Source organism: Corylus avellana, chromosome 1 (assembly GCF_965113065.1).
Source record: "Corylus avellana chromosome 1, dhCorAvel1.hap1.2, whole genome shotgun sequence".
In the NCBI taxonomy this organism is placed as follows: domain Eukaryota; kingdom Viridiplantae; phylum Streptophyta; class Magnoliopsida; order Fagales; family Betulaceae; genus Corylus; species Corylus avellana.
Window position 1 is genome coordinate 14,081,078 of NC_142490.1, and position 17,062 is coordinate 14,098,139.

General features: G+C 34.5%; 2 protein-coding genes across 3 annotated transcripts; both read right to left on the reverse strand.

The window, feature by feature from the left end:
* Positions 1–369: 369 nt before the first annotated feature.
* On the reverse strand, positions 370–8,822 carry LOC132168782 (uncharacterized). Of its 2 annotated transcripts, none has more exons than XM_059579816.2 (23): positions 8,677–8,822; positions 8,140–8,219; positions 7,893–7,979; positions 7,751–7,801; positions 7,538–7,655; positions 7,378–7,434; positions 7,102–7,166; positions 6,889–6,972; positions 6,287–6,337; positions 6,146–6,208; positions 5,992–6,038; positions 5,611–5,680; positions 5,464–5,526; positions 4,721–4,810; positions 4,589–4,627; positions 3,762–3,911; positions 3,606–3,683; positions 3,428–3,513; positions 2,859–2,907; positions 2,669–2,749; positions 2,209–2,302; positions 1,452–1,562; positions 370–670 (listed from the first exon to the last, which is right to left on the reverse strand). In XM_059579816.2, the coding sequence occupies exons 1-22, from the start codon at positions 8,792–8,794 to the stop codon at positions 1,498–1,500; spliced, it is 1,686 nt and encodes a 561-aa protein (XP_059435799.1). In that variant the 5' UTR covers positions 8,795–8,822; the 3' UTR covers positions 370–670; positions 1,452–1,497. The 2 variants fall into 2 exon arrangements, with proteins under 2 accessions (XP_059435799.1, XP_088369153.1); XM_088513027.1 differs by lacking the exon at positions 8,677–8,822 and adding an exon at positions 8,491–8,647.
* A 3,623-nt stretch (positions 8,823–12,445) lies between these two features.
* On the reverse strand, positions 12,446–15,937 carry PUR5 (phosphoribosylformylglycinamidine cyclo-ligase, chloroplast / phosphoribosyl-aminoimidazole synthetase / AIR synthase (PUR5)). Its single transcript, XM_059583749.2, has 9 exons — positions 15,764–15,937; positions 15,190–15,637; positions 14,958–15,052; positions 14,777–14,878; positions 14,628–14,687; positions 13,554–13,726; positions 13,322–13,424; positions 13,069–13,227; positions 12,446–12,887 (listed from the first exon to the last, which is right to left on the reverse strand). Exons 2-9 carry the CDS (start codon positions 15,509–15,511, stop codon positions 12,717–12,719), a joined length of 1,185 nt encoding a protein of 394 aa, XP_059439732.2. The 5' UTR covers positions 15,512–15,637; positions 15,764–15,937; the 3' UTR covers positions 12,446–12,716.
* Between the last annotated feature and the right edge of the window lie 1,125 nt (positions 15,938–17,062).

The following is a 17,062-nucleotide window of genomic DNA, read 5'->3' on the forward strand; positions in this document are numbered from 1 at the left end:
AAGCACAAAGTGGCACGGTAGAATCATTCTGTAAAGTTGGAAAACTTCAGATATATTCAAAGCTAATTCTGGGAAATATTTTAATATAGTAAATTGAGTTTAATCCAATAAACAGAATAAAATCAAGTTGCTCATACTTTGCCACAAAGTCACATTATTGAAATAATTTCATATCTTAGGAGATCCCTATTGGCATTAATGTTTTCTATATCATGGAAGACCATATATATCACTACGAGATATAAGAGTCTGTATACGCACAAGACGAATCTCTAAAGTAAATAATGTATTTACTCTTCACATCTATTTCACACTGGCTGACGTTGTGTGTTTTAAATAACTGAGTCCTACTTTCTTAACTATTAGACAGTAAGAAAGAAGTCTTTCCCCTTTCAATTAAAAAAAAAAAGTGTTAATAAGCAATCACCATTGCAATGGTATAGGAAAAAACTTGGGATACTTGTCCTTACATATGAGTTATACGTCCAAAAGATCCACCAAGAACATTTGTAAGTCCAAAGATTGGACCAAGAACACAAAATCACAGTGACAGCTATGAACTGAGGGAATACTATTAACTTCAAAATGCAGCAAGAAATCATGTCACTAGGTATCCACTTCGGAAACCCCCATGCACATCAATCCGCCAGAAAGCATCAATCACTCTTTCCTGCATATGAAGGTTAATCATATTCTGTAAGTATGGATCAAATTTGACATAAATGAACCATTTATATAATTCAAGTGGCATTACTACACTAGTCAGTAGTCAGACCCACAGGCAAGGCAATGTTCAAACCACAAATTATTGCTGCCAAAAGTGCCTTATGGAACCACACCAAGAATATTATCTCCTGACAAGGGGCAGCCAAAAATGCAATTGGACCCAGTTCGGGAAGATAAGGATCTCCAACAATGTGCTATTCAAATTGCTAAATGGAACCCACTTGCCTGAGTAAGTAGCCGAGTAGCCCAAAATTTATTTGGGCAGATGAGTCTTATATGGACTATCTCACAACGTGCTTTAGATAGCAAATTGTTGGAGATCTCAATCCAACTCGGGATGGCTAAGTGCCAACCTGTGCCCAACTTATTCACTAGCTGCCCCACTAGACACTATTAAGACGAGTTTAAGAGCATATCTATAAAAGAATGCATGTGAAATGCATTCCAACCCTATTCCAATAGAGACACAGACCAGTCAGAAAGGTAACTGACCCTATCTGCTACGTGTTTTTATATCACACACAACATCACAAGTTCACAGAAAATATGCTTGCACATGAAATACCATAAAAACCAGAGATGGTGTCCTAACAGGCCTGGTCTTTATATAACATGGGTTTGGGCCTGTCACTCGCAATATGACTAAATTTCATAAACCTATCCCAAAAAAGATCAGGGCGCATAATACAATGAAAACTTCTGAAGCATTCCCCAAAATAGACTACCTTGAAAGAATGATTTGGAAGGTACTAAGATGGGACAAGATGCATATTAACTTCCATTCTGATGCCTGTCAAGATATGCTTCTAACTGTCCTGTTGCTGCCAATATGAGACCTACATTTGAAAAGTCATAAATGTTAAATTGAAGTACAGATATCTGAAAAATCCATAGGATAGCATCTCTACAGTTCCACCCGTTTTCTATCAAGATTAATTTATTCTAGAATTTCAAGAAATGAGTGCAGTTTTAGCTTATTATGGTCGAAATGGACTTGTCTCCATATTACACTACAAAATAGTGAGCTCGTGTACAATGGTAAATGTGACTTAATAATCAATTGAGTCAACAAAAGACTACCAAAAGTTCAGTGTCCGTGGAAGTAAAAGAGTAAAAACTACAAAGATCAATGCTAAACATGTTATCCGAGATTTTTTTTTTTTTTGCAATATAAATTTATAAAATAAACTTGTAGCAGTATGTTAATGTACAAGCCAACAAAGACTTATCCAAATAATTTTTGGAGGTTAGTTACACAAATCCTTTGTGGCTGTTCTGCTCTATTCAGGATCATGTCTTTCCTTAAATCAAACAAAGCTTTATCCAAATAAATACAGGACTTGACTGGCTGTTGATAACGATATAAACACCTGAGATATAGGTCAAATACAATGTAATGCCATCCAGAATGTCAGGGTATGTATGGCTCTGAGTGATAATCGTCAATAAGATATACAGGGCTCATTTGTTGACCATTAGTACCTAAGAATAGAGCTGAGGGCCTCCCAGGCCGTGATTTGAATTCTGGATGAAATTGTACTCCTACATAGAATGGATGACTTGGAAGCTCTAAAATCTGCAGAACACAAGAAAATTTTGGAAGTTCAAAATTCAATGTCATTCAGAACCAGAAAAGTTACTTTTCTTCTATGCAGAACCACACTCAATTAGATAAGCTCAAGTTTCTAACAAAGAAAGGAGAGAGAGAGGGCAAGAGAGAGAAGCACAAGCCCTGTGAGCTTGAATTCATGACAGAAGTAAATGACCACAAACACAAAAACAAAACAAAACAAAACAAAACAGAAAGAAAAAAAAAAAAAAAAAAAAAAAAAAAAAAAACAGAAAAAATTATTTTTAGTCTGACTTATGCAATTATAATTACCAATTCCTCAATTTCATATCAGTGTAAGCCATATAATTATCACTTAGAAAGAAAAACCACCTCCATCCGCTTTTTGGTTTCATCTTTTCCGACAAATTTGAGGCCACATTCTTCTAGAGTTCCAATAACCTCTGGGTTTACCTGCACCAGGTGATGGCTCCAATATTATACCACGCACCATATTGTTAGGGGAAAAAAAAAGCTTGCCTGACATTATGTTTACCCACTGCAGCCAGATTTAAAAACAAACCTCATATCTGTGTCGATGCCGTTCGTCCACATACTCTGAGTTGTGGTACCTATCAATTAGGAGTAAGTATAAATATAGACGTGAATGACAATGGATGCCAAGAACAATTTACTCTTAATTATAGAATATATGACTCATCTATCAGGATCAGTTCCATAATAAGCAGTCCTAGTTCCAAGATAGGTGACTTAATGGTTGAAAAAGCGGGAGAAAATGGGCCCAGAAAGCAAAACAGATACTACTGCATCAATATTCTTCCAACACAGGTCCTCATTGACAGAGAAAAATAATGCAGTTGGCAGTAGTTCACCAGGATGATGTTAAGGACTACCAGCCACACCAATAGACAACCCAGCTAGATGTTCCAGATGAACTGACCCCTCATTCTTTTTACAAAACTTACAATACTTGTTAACCAGCTATAAGTTCATTAGTTCAAAAATTTATACCCTTCCATCACTAGCACAGATGTATGACTACTGTAGAGGCAAGCCTTATGGCTATGCATCCTTGCAATTTATCACGAGTATATATATTCAAAAGTGATGAGTGTTATATGAATCACATACAGTTTTGAAGTAATACAATCGGGCGTCTGGAATAGCGTTCTTCGAGATCCTAATCTCATTGTGCTTCCCATATGAGTTCTCGAACCCTACAGTAGAAATTGAATGACAATTATTGCACACTATATGCAGGGTTATTTTTCATGAAAGGTAATGAAACGATTTCATGCTAAATATATACCTCGGGCATGAAAATTACAACAGGATTTGGTGTCTCAGCATCAAACTCTTTGCTGTTTGCGCTTTCCAAACCCAAGACCTAGAACAAGTAATTAAAGCAGGGCTCATATAATTGTAAAATCACGGAAAGTGTAATAATGAAAGAAATGTCACTTACAGATCTAGCAAACTCAATCACAGAAATCTGCATGCCCAAGCAAATCCCAAGATAAGGAACATTATTCTCTCTGGCATACTTTGCAGCCAATATCATACCTGTTACACCACGATCTCCAAATCCACCAGGAACCAAGACACATGCTGCATTCTAAAAAGTGCAAATTGTCACAAACAGTACTAACTATATATTTCAATGTCTTTAACCCCCCCCAAAAAAAATTCTCCCTTATCCAATATACTGACAGTTTCATTGCAGTGTTACACTCCTAAAAACACTTATAGATGGATGTTTAAAGAAGAAGAAGAAGAAGAAAAGAAACCACCCTAAGTATTATGTTTAAATATCAAGTCAACCTAGATCACTATGTGGGACCTACTTGTCCCATACCAAGCTTTGATGCTTTGACTTGGCCATCCTTATGAACAAACTTAGCCAAGAAGTCGGGGGAAGATGGTCTACAATAATGGAAACCTTATCAGTGTTCTAACATATCTTTCCAGACATTACTTATAAAATGTCTTCTGTAACACCTGATCAATAGAATAGGCTAATAATGAGTTCGGAAATTAAACCCACTGTTAGGGACAGCGATTTCATCTAAAAGCCGGACCCAGACCCACCCTGCCCTTAATGGGACTGGTTTGGAACATATCTATATGGGGATAGGGCAATCCAAAGCTGGATTTGCAGATGTCAAACTTCCTATTTTAAAGGTGATGCACAAAACCACATTCTTGAAACAGAGAGAGATGTTGCATGCTAGAAGCAAGAAAGAATGAAAAAAAAAGTAGAGAAAGAAACTTATAATTCAATGCAGAGCTTACTTTCAGAGTCTGCCATGCAGCAGCATGTGCTTCTGGTGTCTGTATGAGGAACACAAATTTTTACATAAGACCAATTTTTTACAGACATAAAAAAAGAATCCTCCACAGATGCAACTTCTAAGGGATGAGTACCAGTTCAGCACTGCAATCTTCAAGGTCAGAAGCTGCAATCCAATCAATTGATGGCTTCAAAGAACATGCAATGCAGGCATGCAGAAGGGCCTGCAAGCCAAATTAGGCATAATAATAAGGGTAGTCAACTAAAGGCAATATATTTTGAGATTTAGAGTTTTGAACCAGAAAGTCACCATAGAAAAAAGAAAAACTATAAATTAGGACAGGCAAAAAGAGTATACATCTAATATTTCAATCAGACTGACCATCATAATGCAATTACAAGAGAACAATATGGCATTCATTCCCCAGGACATCATAAAAAATAGTTAATAACAACCCATGTAAAGACCATTATAGAGCTATTACAAGAAATAAAACAAAGAATTAGAGCGGTTCAGTAATTATTCAATCAGATTAACCGTCATAATGCAACTACTATGTGAATGATGTGCCATTTCTTTCCTATGATATAATCTAAAGTATAGTTAACAAAAAGCAGCGTATAGACCAATATGGAACAATAGTTGTACCAATCCAGCCAAATTATGAAACTTGAAATTATTGCTTGTGAGGAAAAACAAACCAACAAGACAAAGCAGATATCTGTATCAGCATCTTGTGTTCATTAGAACATTATTTTCAGAAACATATCTCATGCAGAAATAAGTTATTGCTAGTGATTAACATTGCAGGCTCCGCATATTATATATTCCATCCTCCAATCCAAATTAAGCACAGAACAAAAGCTGGTATCACACCTTCACAACAGACAGATACGAATCCGTTAGGCCAACATACTTCCCAACCAGTGCAATCCTCACCTGCAAGTATCAGCAGCTTATAATTTCCATGAACAAGAGAAACATTCAAAGAAAAGCATTACATCTAATCGTGATAATACTAACAGATTCAGTGAGATTATCAAAAGTTTCAGCCATCTTGGTCCAATCTTGTAAAGCAGGAGGCGTAGCAAGGCTGAAACAGAAGTTTAATAACAAGTTAATGTAATCAACCTTCATGCATTCAGTATATTGTATCGACATTGATGTTGCATTTAGTTTTATCGAGTTTAATAAGGTCTACAGTTAGCAGTCCATGGAAATAATCCACGCCTCAGCCTAATTAACTAAAACTCTAAGTTGACCACAATCAAACATATAGTTTTCCACAATCTTGTTATACACTTGACAAACTTTGGACTGGCTGAGTTCATTACCACTCTGATGCCAAAATGTAAGCCTTAGGAGGGGTTGGTTTGGGAGTGGGGAAGAGATTAGAAAACTTACTCAAGTAAGTTAAGCTGCTTTAGAATTGAGTGATGAGCATTTTGGTTCTGAAACAGCAGTAAATGTCAAACAAAATCCAAAAATGAAAACGTTAGATGGGATATACTGGAAGCAGCAAAGCCTCAGAGAAATCAAAGAGCTGTATCGAACCCACCCTAAGTAAGAGAGGAACATGCCAAATGTTTGGAACATCATGGACATTGAGGATATTACCAGCCTGTGAGAGATCATAAGGACAATGTAAACAAAAACAGAGTTCATCTGAAAGATCACCAAACAAACTTTAACAACTTACTGGAACGTGGCAAAACTGTGAAAGTTTCTCCTTGGTACTTTCCAGTAAAGGCTGCAATATAGTTGACAAGAATTTACACTTCAGTCATCAATATTACATAGAGAATGCAATGATGAAAACTAAGCACTCAAAATCACACTTCATATCTATGCCTGTTAAAGCACAAATGAAGAAATAAACGAGGATATTCAAAATGGCCATCTCTGAGACACTTTCAATGTTTTAAGAGCAACTTAAAATTTACTCCGTATGAAAAAAGGAACAAAATAAGGATTGAAAAGATCAAGATTAAACACAGCTTTCGTGCCACAGTAAACTGATACAAACTAAATACCCTTTAAGAAAATCACAGCCTCAAAGTGAAATTTATAACTGAGGCTTACATTAAGCTTTCCTCAAACTGTAATGATAAATGAGTCAGGAGATTGCACCCACCCCACTAAGATTAAATGTGCAAGCAAGCTTTGCATAGATCGACTGAAAAGTTCTCGAGCTAAAGTTCTTTTTTCCTTATCTTGTGCTGGATGATTCTAGAGTGAAATTTGTTCCAATCATTCATTCTCTTATGTGCACAAAATTACCAGGTAGTTGAAAATATATACCTGAGCAGAGCGACATGCTAACAGATGAGGAGTCAAGCCTAAGGCTCTCAGTTCTCGGACACTATGCTGTGTAGGTTTTGTCTTCTGCAAAACGAGAGAGAGAGAGAGTCATATTTAACCCAGATAAAAGAAGAGGAGGGGGGGGGGGGGGGGGTGGGCGGGTTTGGATAACTAATACTTTCCAAATCGAATATACAGGTTATGGAGTATTACTTGCTCTCCAACAACACCCAGTACTGGTATCAGGCTCACATGAATGAGGCAGAAGTTATCTTGCCCTGGAGAAAAGAATTAACATCACTATTTCTGAACATGATGAAATCTCACAACCCAAGTGCATAATAAGTATACTCAATTGTTGGTAGCAATTGGATGTATATAATGCAACAGAATAGCATATTTAAATCTAAATCAATCAGATTTGACTGCATGCTCATAAGGTATAAGGCATTTTTTTTTCTTTTTATTGACCCATAAAATCAACCTTACCAACTGAAAAGGACAATTGTCGCAGAGCCTCGATGAATGGCATTGATTCGATGTCACCTATTCAAAAGATATTACAAAATAATCTCTTGCAGGTAAAATTAAACAACAGAGAGACATTCTTCAGCACATCAGATGCCTCTTTGTTTTGAATAGCACATACCTACGGTCCCTCCCAACTCTATCACACAAACATCTGCTGGACCTTCTTTTCCATCAACAGGAATGACAGCAACCGCTTCAATCCAATTTTTAATGGCATCTGTGATGTGTGGCACCACCTGGAATGCACTCAAACAAGGGAAGACTCAGTCACCAGTAATTTTACATGCAAGTAACACAAGAAGCCTAATTCAGTTACCAAGCGTGGCATCACCTGTACAGTCTTCCCAAGATAATCGCCTCTCCGTTCCTTCTCAAGGACAGACTGATTAGAAATAGAGCAACGTGGTTATCTTAAGAAGCTTATAGAACTTATAAAGTTAATGGGCCTACTGCTGCATCAAATAAATTAGCACCTGGTATATCTTTCCTGTGGTAATGTTGTTCTCTCTTGTAAGTGTCACATCTAGGAACCGCTCATAGTTACCCAGATCCAAATCAACCTTTTCAAAGAAAAACAAAAATGAACTGATTATTATATCAATAAATTAATTCTCTATCTCCCACATCAATAATATATTCCGAGTGTGATATCATCAACAATCGAATTTATTATTTTACAAACTATTACGTATAAACGAAAAAACAAAAGGAGAAGCAAACCTCTCCCCCGTCATCAAGAACAAAAACCTCTCCATGTTCAAAGGGAGACATGGTACCAGCATCAGTGTTCAAGTATGGATCTGCAACAATCAATCGTAAAATTTTTGATGAAAAGAAAACTTAGAATTGCTCCTAACAATTTTACAATTTCTTTTTCCTTTTTGCTCTATCAAAACTTGAAACAACAAAGAATAATTAAACGAATAGATAAATAAGACAAATGCATGCATACAAATATTTATATAAAAGTCATCCACTTGCAGACCCACAAAAGACAAAGAAAGATCACAGCAAAAAAAGGCATCCATTTGAAATCAATAAGCAATTAACCATACCACGAAGCTGCAATACCTAAGAAGATTATCACGCAGGGACACTAAAAATCAGCTTATGCAAGTCTGAATTCAATAATATCCCACTTAAAGCAACGAAGTTACAAAAAACCAAAGATTCCCACCTAACTAGCTTCATTGCCAAAGTTGATTTAACCCAGTAAAACCAAAAACAATATAGAAGTGATGGGTGAAAGCAAAGGACCAATTTTGATGGAGGTGACGCGAAGGCCACAGGCTTTAAGGACGACGCCTATGCTGCTGGCTGTAACGCCTTTGCCCAGCCCACTCACCACCCCTCCCGTCACCAACACGTACTTCATTTCTCTTTCTCTGGGTGTCGTGCTCAGTGTGCGCCTAATTGTCGCCGTCGTGTTTGTGTTAATGACTGAGCGGGAAATGTTTTGGAGAACGCAGAAATCACCCGAGGATACCAAACAGGTGGCTCGAGTCGCTTTCGGATTTTCAACGAATCTTAGTAGGGAGCTGGCCGTACATCGGACATTGTTTAGAAATCTCGGCATATTCATCCAAAACAAATTTGTTTAGGCACGCTATCTTTATCTTTAAAATACGGGCTAATAAGTTTGCAGTTTTTTATTTCTTTCACCTATGTTTTCAAAACAGTCAAAAATAGAATTTCATCCTCTCTATTTTATTTGAAATATAAATCATTCATTTCAACTAAAATGGAGAGGATCCTATGCCGTCAAAAATGATACATGACCTATAGAAAAAGACGAAATTAATACCTCTATTACTTTTGGTTACCCTTTGTCACACGTGTCACTATATAAAAATGTCACGTGTCATAAAAAGTTAAAAATAATTAATAACAAACCTAAAATAAAAAAAATAATAATAATAAAATAAAACCTAAAATAAAATTTTGAAAAAAAAAATTGAAAATTTGAGGGTTGGCCGATCACCCCATTTTGGCCAATGAGAGTGGCCAGCCACACCCAAACCATCTTTGCCACCTTTAATGGCCAAAATGGGGGTGGCCAGTCACCCCCATTGGCCACAATGGGGTGTTGTGGCGATTGGCCACCACAAATTTTTCCTTTTTTTTTTTTTTTTTTTTAAAGGTTTTTTTTTTAATTTATTAATTATTTTATGATTTTTTTATTATTATTATTTTGTTAAGAACTCATGATATATTTTGGGAGTAATACGTAACAGATCATTAATTTTTTCTCACGAAATCTAATGGATGTATCAATTTTGTCTTTTTCCATAATCAGGTACCATTTATGACTATTTTGGAAACCTGGGAAAAAAAAATTGCAAACCCAAGTACTAAAAAAGTTATTAACCTTTAAAATAATAATAATAATTTTGTCTATTAAGCATATATTTAGAAATTTTAAATTTTTACATACATTTTTAATAGATGAGTAATGTTACAAACTATCTTTTTATCTTCTTGAAATTGTGGTGGCTTTTAAAATTATTGTTTTATTTAAAATACATCTTAGTAACTTTTAAAAGCCTTCTTTTTTTTTTTAATAAAAACAATAATAAACAACTCAAACACAAAACACTCTTAAAAACATAAAAACCGTTTTCATTTTTATGTAACATCAAAACATTTTTTACAAAAAACAAACATGTTAACAAACAGAGTCAATTTTTTTTTTTTTTTTTAATATTTTACATACTAATGTCCTCGGTTTAAGGTAAGTGAATTTTATTTACAAAATGTTTGTGCAAAAAATAAGCAAAAACATGTTTTGGGGTGTAAGATATTGCAATTCTGACCACACAATGTGTTAGAGGTTTATGCATAGAATTAGGCACAATCTTTATAAAAGTAAAACAACATTCCCCTTGATTATTCATCTAACCATTGAAAAGATACCCTTTGTTTAAGGAGGCAAGCATAATCCCCAAATATGCCTCCATTTGATTTAATTCTTTTTCTTTATAAGATTATTGTTTTCCATAGAAAAAAAAATGAAAAAATGAAAAATTAGTCATTGTGGTTTACATGATTTGCAAATTAGCTTATTGTAGTATCAAAATGAACTCAAAGGTCCCTGGGGTATGCCAAAAAAATAATTTAGTCCCTACCGTCAATTTTCATCCACTAATTTATTACAATTTTATTGGCTCAAACACTTCATGTTATCATAATCTGTTAAGTTAGTTAACGGAATTTGACTGTAAAGATTAAATTATTTTTTTGCATACTTTATGGAGCTTTAAGTTCATTTTGATACCACATGAAGTTAATTATAAATTAAGTAAACCACATAGCTGATTTTGCATTTTTTTCCAATATATATATATATATATATATATTAAAAAATCCTTGAACAGCTAAGGACCATCACTCCAAAAGGTATTTTTTTTTTCTTATTTTTGGGGGGCCCAAGCAATTGGCTTTGTTTTACTTTAAATGGGTAAAAGGTTTTCTAATTTTCATTTTCTGACAAAACTTTGTACCCGAGATTGAAGAAAGTGTAGAGGAGACATTTTATTTTATTTTATTCTTTCCTTTTGTAGTATTCCTTATAAATGTCGCTACTGGGTCCACACCCATATTGCCGCATAATCATAAAAGAATAAAGTTTTATTCTAAATTAAGTTGACAGAAATTATTCTAATTCGAAATTTGTCTTTTTAACTGAGAATTACAATGTCAGTTTAATAAGATTAAGTTTGAAGAAAAAAAAATAAAAAAAAATACCAACTCAATTCAAAAGAAAATTTTGTCCATCATAAAAATTGTATTACTTTCAAAAAAAAAAAAAAAAAAATTGTTATATATACTTTTAAGTGCTCATTATCTGCCGTGATAGTGAAAATTACAATTGGATACTATATATATTTTTATTTGTTATTTCATCTGATTATAATTTTCGTTGCCATATTATAAAGTGAACACTTGAGAGTATGAGGCACTTATAAAAAATAAATAAAAATTGTTGTGCTATTTTTCCTTCTCTTGTCCAACTCTCATTCAACTCCATATATATATTTTAAAATCTGCCATTCATATGGGTCCTACGGATCCAATGGTGAATTTGAAAAAGAATTAGACGAGATGAACAAGAATTATAATAATAGCAGGTCTCTTCACATAATTGCACTTTTCATGGATTCTCTCGATTTTACTTGAAATGACTTAGTCATTATTTAATGTTGCATCTAACGGTGTATATGATATCACATCATTTAAAATTTTTAAATAGCGTATCAATATAGTTATCATATTGCATTATCTACGCCATGAAATACAATAATACTAAATTATGGTCAATCATGACCATTACCTTATTTCTTCCATTGTACTATCTATACTTAGGCAAATGAGCCCATTTGGACCGAAACTTTGTAGGGCCAGCCAAAATTCATGTGGACCCATCATAGTCAGGTGACTGTAAACCGAATCACGACCCTAGCAATAGCTGGGAAATTTTCCATGAATTTTTTGATTAATCTCAACCGTCCATTGCTATCGAATGGCTACCAACATACCACGTGTCCCATTGAAAAAAAAAAAAAAAATATATATATATATATATATATATATATATATATAAAATAAATATAAACTAAAATAATAAACAAATAAAAATAAATAAATAAATTATTAAAAAAGATGAGTTGGCCGGACACCCCATCTCAGCCCAGGGGGTGGCACCCTCCAAAATATGACTGTCCATGGAGACCGGTAGCTCAAAAAAATTAGAGCTCTGATCAATTTTTTCCTTACACTGTAAACTATTGTAGTTTCCTATCATCCTTCCCATTTCAAAACAAAGTTATACCAAAAATTTATCTTGTATAGAAACTTCGGGCAAGACCAAACAAATGTAGTTAAATTTAGGATTTGCAATTAGAAAAAAAAATTAAAAAATTAAAAAAATTAAGACCTACAAGATACCAAGACAAATATTGCTAACTTTTTCAACCAAAATCAGCGTCATTGTTGGTACTTCAAAGATTCAATGTCCTATAAAAACCAATTTAACGAGAAAATTTTCCCTCGTATTCATAATTTCAACAAATACATAAGCTGCAAACTCTCACATATCCAGATTTTCAGCAATTTGTTGCCTAAGCAAATATGAGAAAGTTTTTATAGAAGCTAGGCAGGTAGGTTCGATGAGAGCTCTCACACATTTGTTATCCGGATTGCTAGACAAAATTGATGTGCATATCTATCCCAAACTCGCCGTATAATTTATCTCATCAAATGGATACAAAAGAGAGCATATGGAATGCATGATACACAATTCACTGATAGCTCACTCCTTCACCACTTATAACCTCGCCAATGCGGTATGCTTTATAATCACCACCTCTGCCCTCGAGTATTCTATAAGATGTCTCCTGGCTCACAACCAGAACCATCCCAATGCCCATGTTAAAGGTCCTTCTCATCTCAGCGTCTTCTATCTTTCCCGCCTAATCAGAAAAACATAAATGAGGAAATTCAATTCTTCTTTTCAAGAAACATATATAGTTGAAGCAACCAGCAAATAAAAACGTTTATATCATATAATAAATTCAACAGAAGCACTCTGCTAAAAAATCACTTCGTCTTTGTCTCTACATTTCCATAATGAAAAAAAGACGCTTTTTTTACCTCTTGAATCCACTTGAACAAAGTTGGGACCTCCCAGGAGTTCCAATGGATGACAGCTCCAAGGCCTTTTGGAAAGGCGCGAGGTATGTTGTCAGTGAAACCACCACCTGTTATGTGGGCAATCCCCTTTATCCCATCCTTGCTGATTAATTCAAGCACCTGATTTCAAAGGAATGGAGAAAGAAAAGTTTGTAAGTGTAGTGAACAAGAAAACATTCAGCATTATAATGAGAAATGGAGGGTGATAAGTAACCTGCTTAACATAGATCACAGTTGGGGCCATCAAAGCTTCACCTAATGTAACATCTTCACCAGGAAGCTTGTCCTTCAAAGAAAGGCCACTTCTAGCAAGAACCCTATCAAGATATAACAGTACATATCAGCAAGGATTTTGACATAGATCATAGTTTCATCCATTTTCACATTTGTTGAAGCCTTTTTTCACAGTAAGATCAAAGCAAAGACTTCTTGAAAGTAACACTAACCTTCTTACTAACGAGAAACCATTAGAATGAACACCGCTGGATGGCAGGCCAATAAGGACATCTCCAGCCACAATGTCTTTCCCGTTAATCACTGAATCTTGTTTTACAATGCCAACCGCAAAACCACTGAGATCATACTCGCCGTCAGCATAAAAATCTGGCATCTCTGCAGTCTGAAAAGTATCTACTACCAATTAAACACATTAAGAATCCAAAAATACATATTTACTACAATAGTTACAACTAGAAGAGAGGGGAAAAGAAAGAGACCAAATTGGTTTTAAATGTCAAGTCTCACTAAAAATCAAGCATGAAGTAGATTTATTCCCCATCCAAAAGGACAATGGCAAGTTCAATTCAGTAAGACCCTTAAATATATGATTCACAATCAACAAAACCACATTGCATTTGTGTCATTGCAATGTCCTTTTTATTGTTGGCGGTACAAGTTTACAAATTGTCAACCGTTTGTTCTCTTACAAAATCAATGCCAAGCAAAACCACCTCTCATTGACCCCTTAAACATGACTTGTAATGCCTGACACGGAAGAAACCAGAAATTATGAACGAGCAGGGTGGGGAGGGGATTCAGCTTATAAAAAATATGAATTTTAAGGGCATTTCTAAAACTTGAAGAGGCCACGATACTACCTAGGTCTGCCTCTGATTCTGTCTGATCGCGGAAATTGTACCTTTTGAAAATGCGTTTGAGAAAAACTGCGGTTTAAAAAAGTGAAACAAGCAAGAGGATGCATTTTTAAAAGCCGAACTGTGATCTCACCAAACGCTTAACTGCATTTTTAAAATCGCATTTTTATTAACTTCTTTTGAAACCACTATTTTTTCAAACCGCACGTTTTAAATTGCTTAAACCAAACAGACACTAATTAAAAGAGCATGCATGCTCTCCCAATGCATAGCTGGTAGAACATTAACAAAATATATCAATGCATTTCACATTCCCTTACCCTTCAGAGCTATTAAATCACTACACAATATATCAAATGAAGAACACTTATTGGCCCAGTAAATAAAAAGTAAGGAAATTCAAAAAGAGGAAAGAAAATCAAGTACCTCGCCTCCTAAAAGAGCACAATCAGATTGTCGACAACCATCAACAATGCCTTTTATAACCTAAAAGAAGGAAAGAAAGATCAAATCAGCTTGAGCTTGACGTACACATACTATCATAATGCCCTACCAACCCAGTCAATTTTTTGTACCTTTTCAGCAAGATCAACATCAAGGCGGCTAGTAGCAAAGTAATCGAGAAAAAACAATGGTTTTGCTCCCGAAGTAACAATGTCGTTGACACTCATTGCAACCTAGGTTAGGTCAAATCCCATTAAAGAGCTGATTATGAACAGAAAAACTATTTAACAACATTCATGTACCAAATTTTACCAGATCAATCCCAATAGTTTCGTGGATCCCAGTTTCAAATGCCAGCTTAAGCTTAGTTCCCACGCCATCCGTACCGGCAACAAGGTACGAATCACCTGCCCGTTAGAACTTGGTCAGCAGAATATACAGCCACAGTAAAAACAGACGCACAAACATTCCAAAATTTACAGCTCTTAAATAACGGTAACAAAAAAAATTTACAGCCACATTAAAAAAAAAAAAAAAATTATACCGAGAGGGAAAAGTCCTCCGAAACCACCGATCCCCGGTGCCATTTTCGCAATTCTACGAACGAGTTCGGAGCCAGCGTCAATGTCCACACCGGCATCCTTGTATGTTAGACTATCACCGGAATTGTTCTTCGCCACCGAAAACAGGCGGCGACTATTCCTCGTACTACTTCTTGCCACTCCTAGTTTGTCGGCAGCCACCGATAGCGGCTGAAACCTATGGGAAAACCGTTGGAGAGGACCGAGTTTCTCATCGGACCCTCTGATTGAGGGGGCGAAGCAGCGGGACAGCTCTGTGTTTGTTGCTCCGAAGGTAATGGTCATTTTGAAGAGAAATTACAGGGTTTCGGAAAGGTAATAGATTTGACCTAAACCGACCCGAATCTAGACGAGCATGTGGCGTGGGAAGTACTCGAGGCCAGGCACGTGCCTGATGTCACGTGCAGAGACCTGCCACGAAGAAAGAAAGGTTAGCATAGCCAATTACCCAATTGCCCTTGCGTTCTTCTTTAGCTCTCCTCCTACTCCGACCCTCTCAGAAAATCGAAATAGCAGAAGTACCACTTCGTAACTGACCTGCAAGCGATTGAATCCGTCGAAGCTTCTCTTCTGCGCACCGCTACCTGTGGGCAAGGGGTGGCCGGAAGTGTGGTTTTTGGTTGAAGATGAAAGAACGGAGAGAGAGAGAGAGAGAGAGAGAGAGGCGGGTTTTGAAAGGGGTGAAAAGGAGGAGAACCAGAGCTAGGGTTTTGTGTTGAAGGTGACTTGCCAAAAGACATTTATGCCATCCATCATAAATTTAGAAGAAATGTTAGTATCCTAAATTTTTTTTCAAAATTATTTTCCAAATGATGTAAACCATCATAATATCATATAAGTTATACACTTTTTAAAATAATAAATTTTATGAGATTGTGATATATTATTTAAAAATTAACTTGTAGAAAAAAAAGTTTGAAATGTATAGTACTCCTCTAAATTTAGACCATTTAATTTAAGAGTACTCTCTTTCAAATGAAATGAAAAATATTCATTTAGTGTAAAATAAAAATAATATTATCTTAACATTAAAATTAAATGACATAATTCATTTAATTGAAATAGAGAATCCTATTCCCTTTTGATAATATGTGATTTTCATTGAATGCTAGAGATAATAAAATTAAAATTTCAAAAACATATACGCCAAGTAGAATTCTTTTGGCACCAAACTTTCATTCAAATTGAGGTGGATGAATATTTGTTTCAATTCGTAGACATTCATCCTTATATTGAATTTTTTTCTTTTTTTTTTTCGAAAAAGTTCATATATCTTTCAAAATATCATTTAATTGGCAATGTCTTCTAAACTTTTAATTGTCATAATATTCATCTCTACCAAAACATTGTCAATATTTTCTTCAATAACGAAAATATTCTTAGTAAAATAAAAATAAAAATGCTAAAACTTCTAGAAAAAAACCTAAAACTAAAACTAAAAAAAAAAAAAAAAAAATCCAACGTGTAGCAAATTTAAAATTAAAAAAAAAAATCATTTTTATAAGAAAAAAATTTAAAAAAAAAAATTAATTTTTTTTGTTATAAAAATTGAAAAATTTTTGTTTTGTTTTATACTTTTTTAAATAAAAATTTTCCTTTTTTAAAAAAATTAACAATTTTCGTTTAAGGAAATAAAAATTTTCCTTTTCTAAATTTTTTTTTTTAAAAAAAAAAAAATGTTTTTTTTTTAAGTAAAAATTTCCATTTTAAATAATATTCGTTTTTTTTAAAAAAAAAAAATCGTTTTAGAAGATATTCGTTTTATAAAAAATAAAATAAAAAATTTCGTTTAAAAAAATCTTTCTTTTAAAATTAAAATTTATCTTTTTTTTAAAA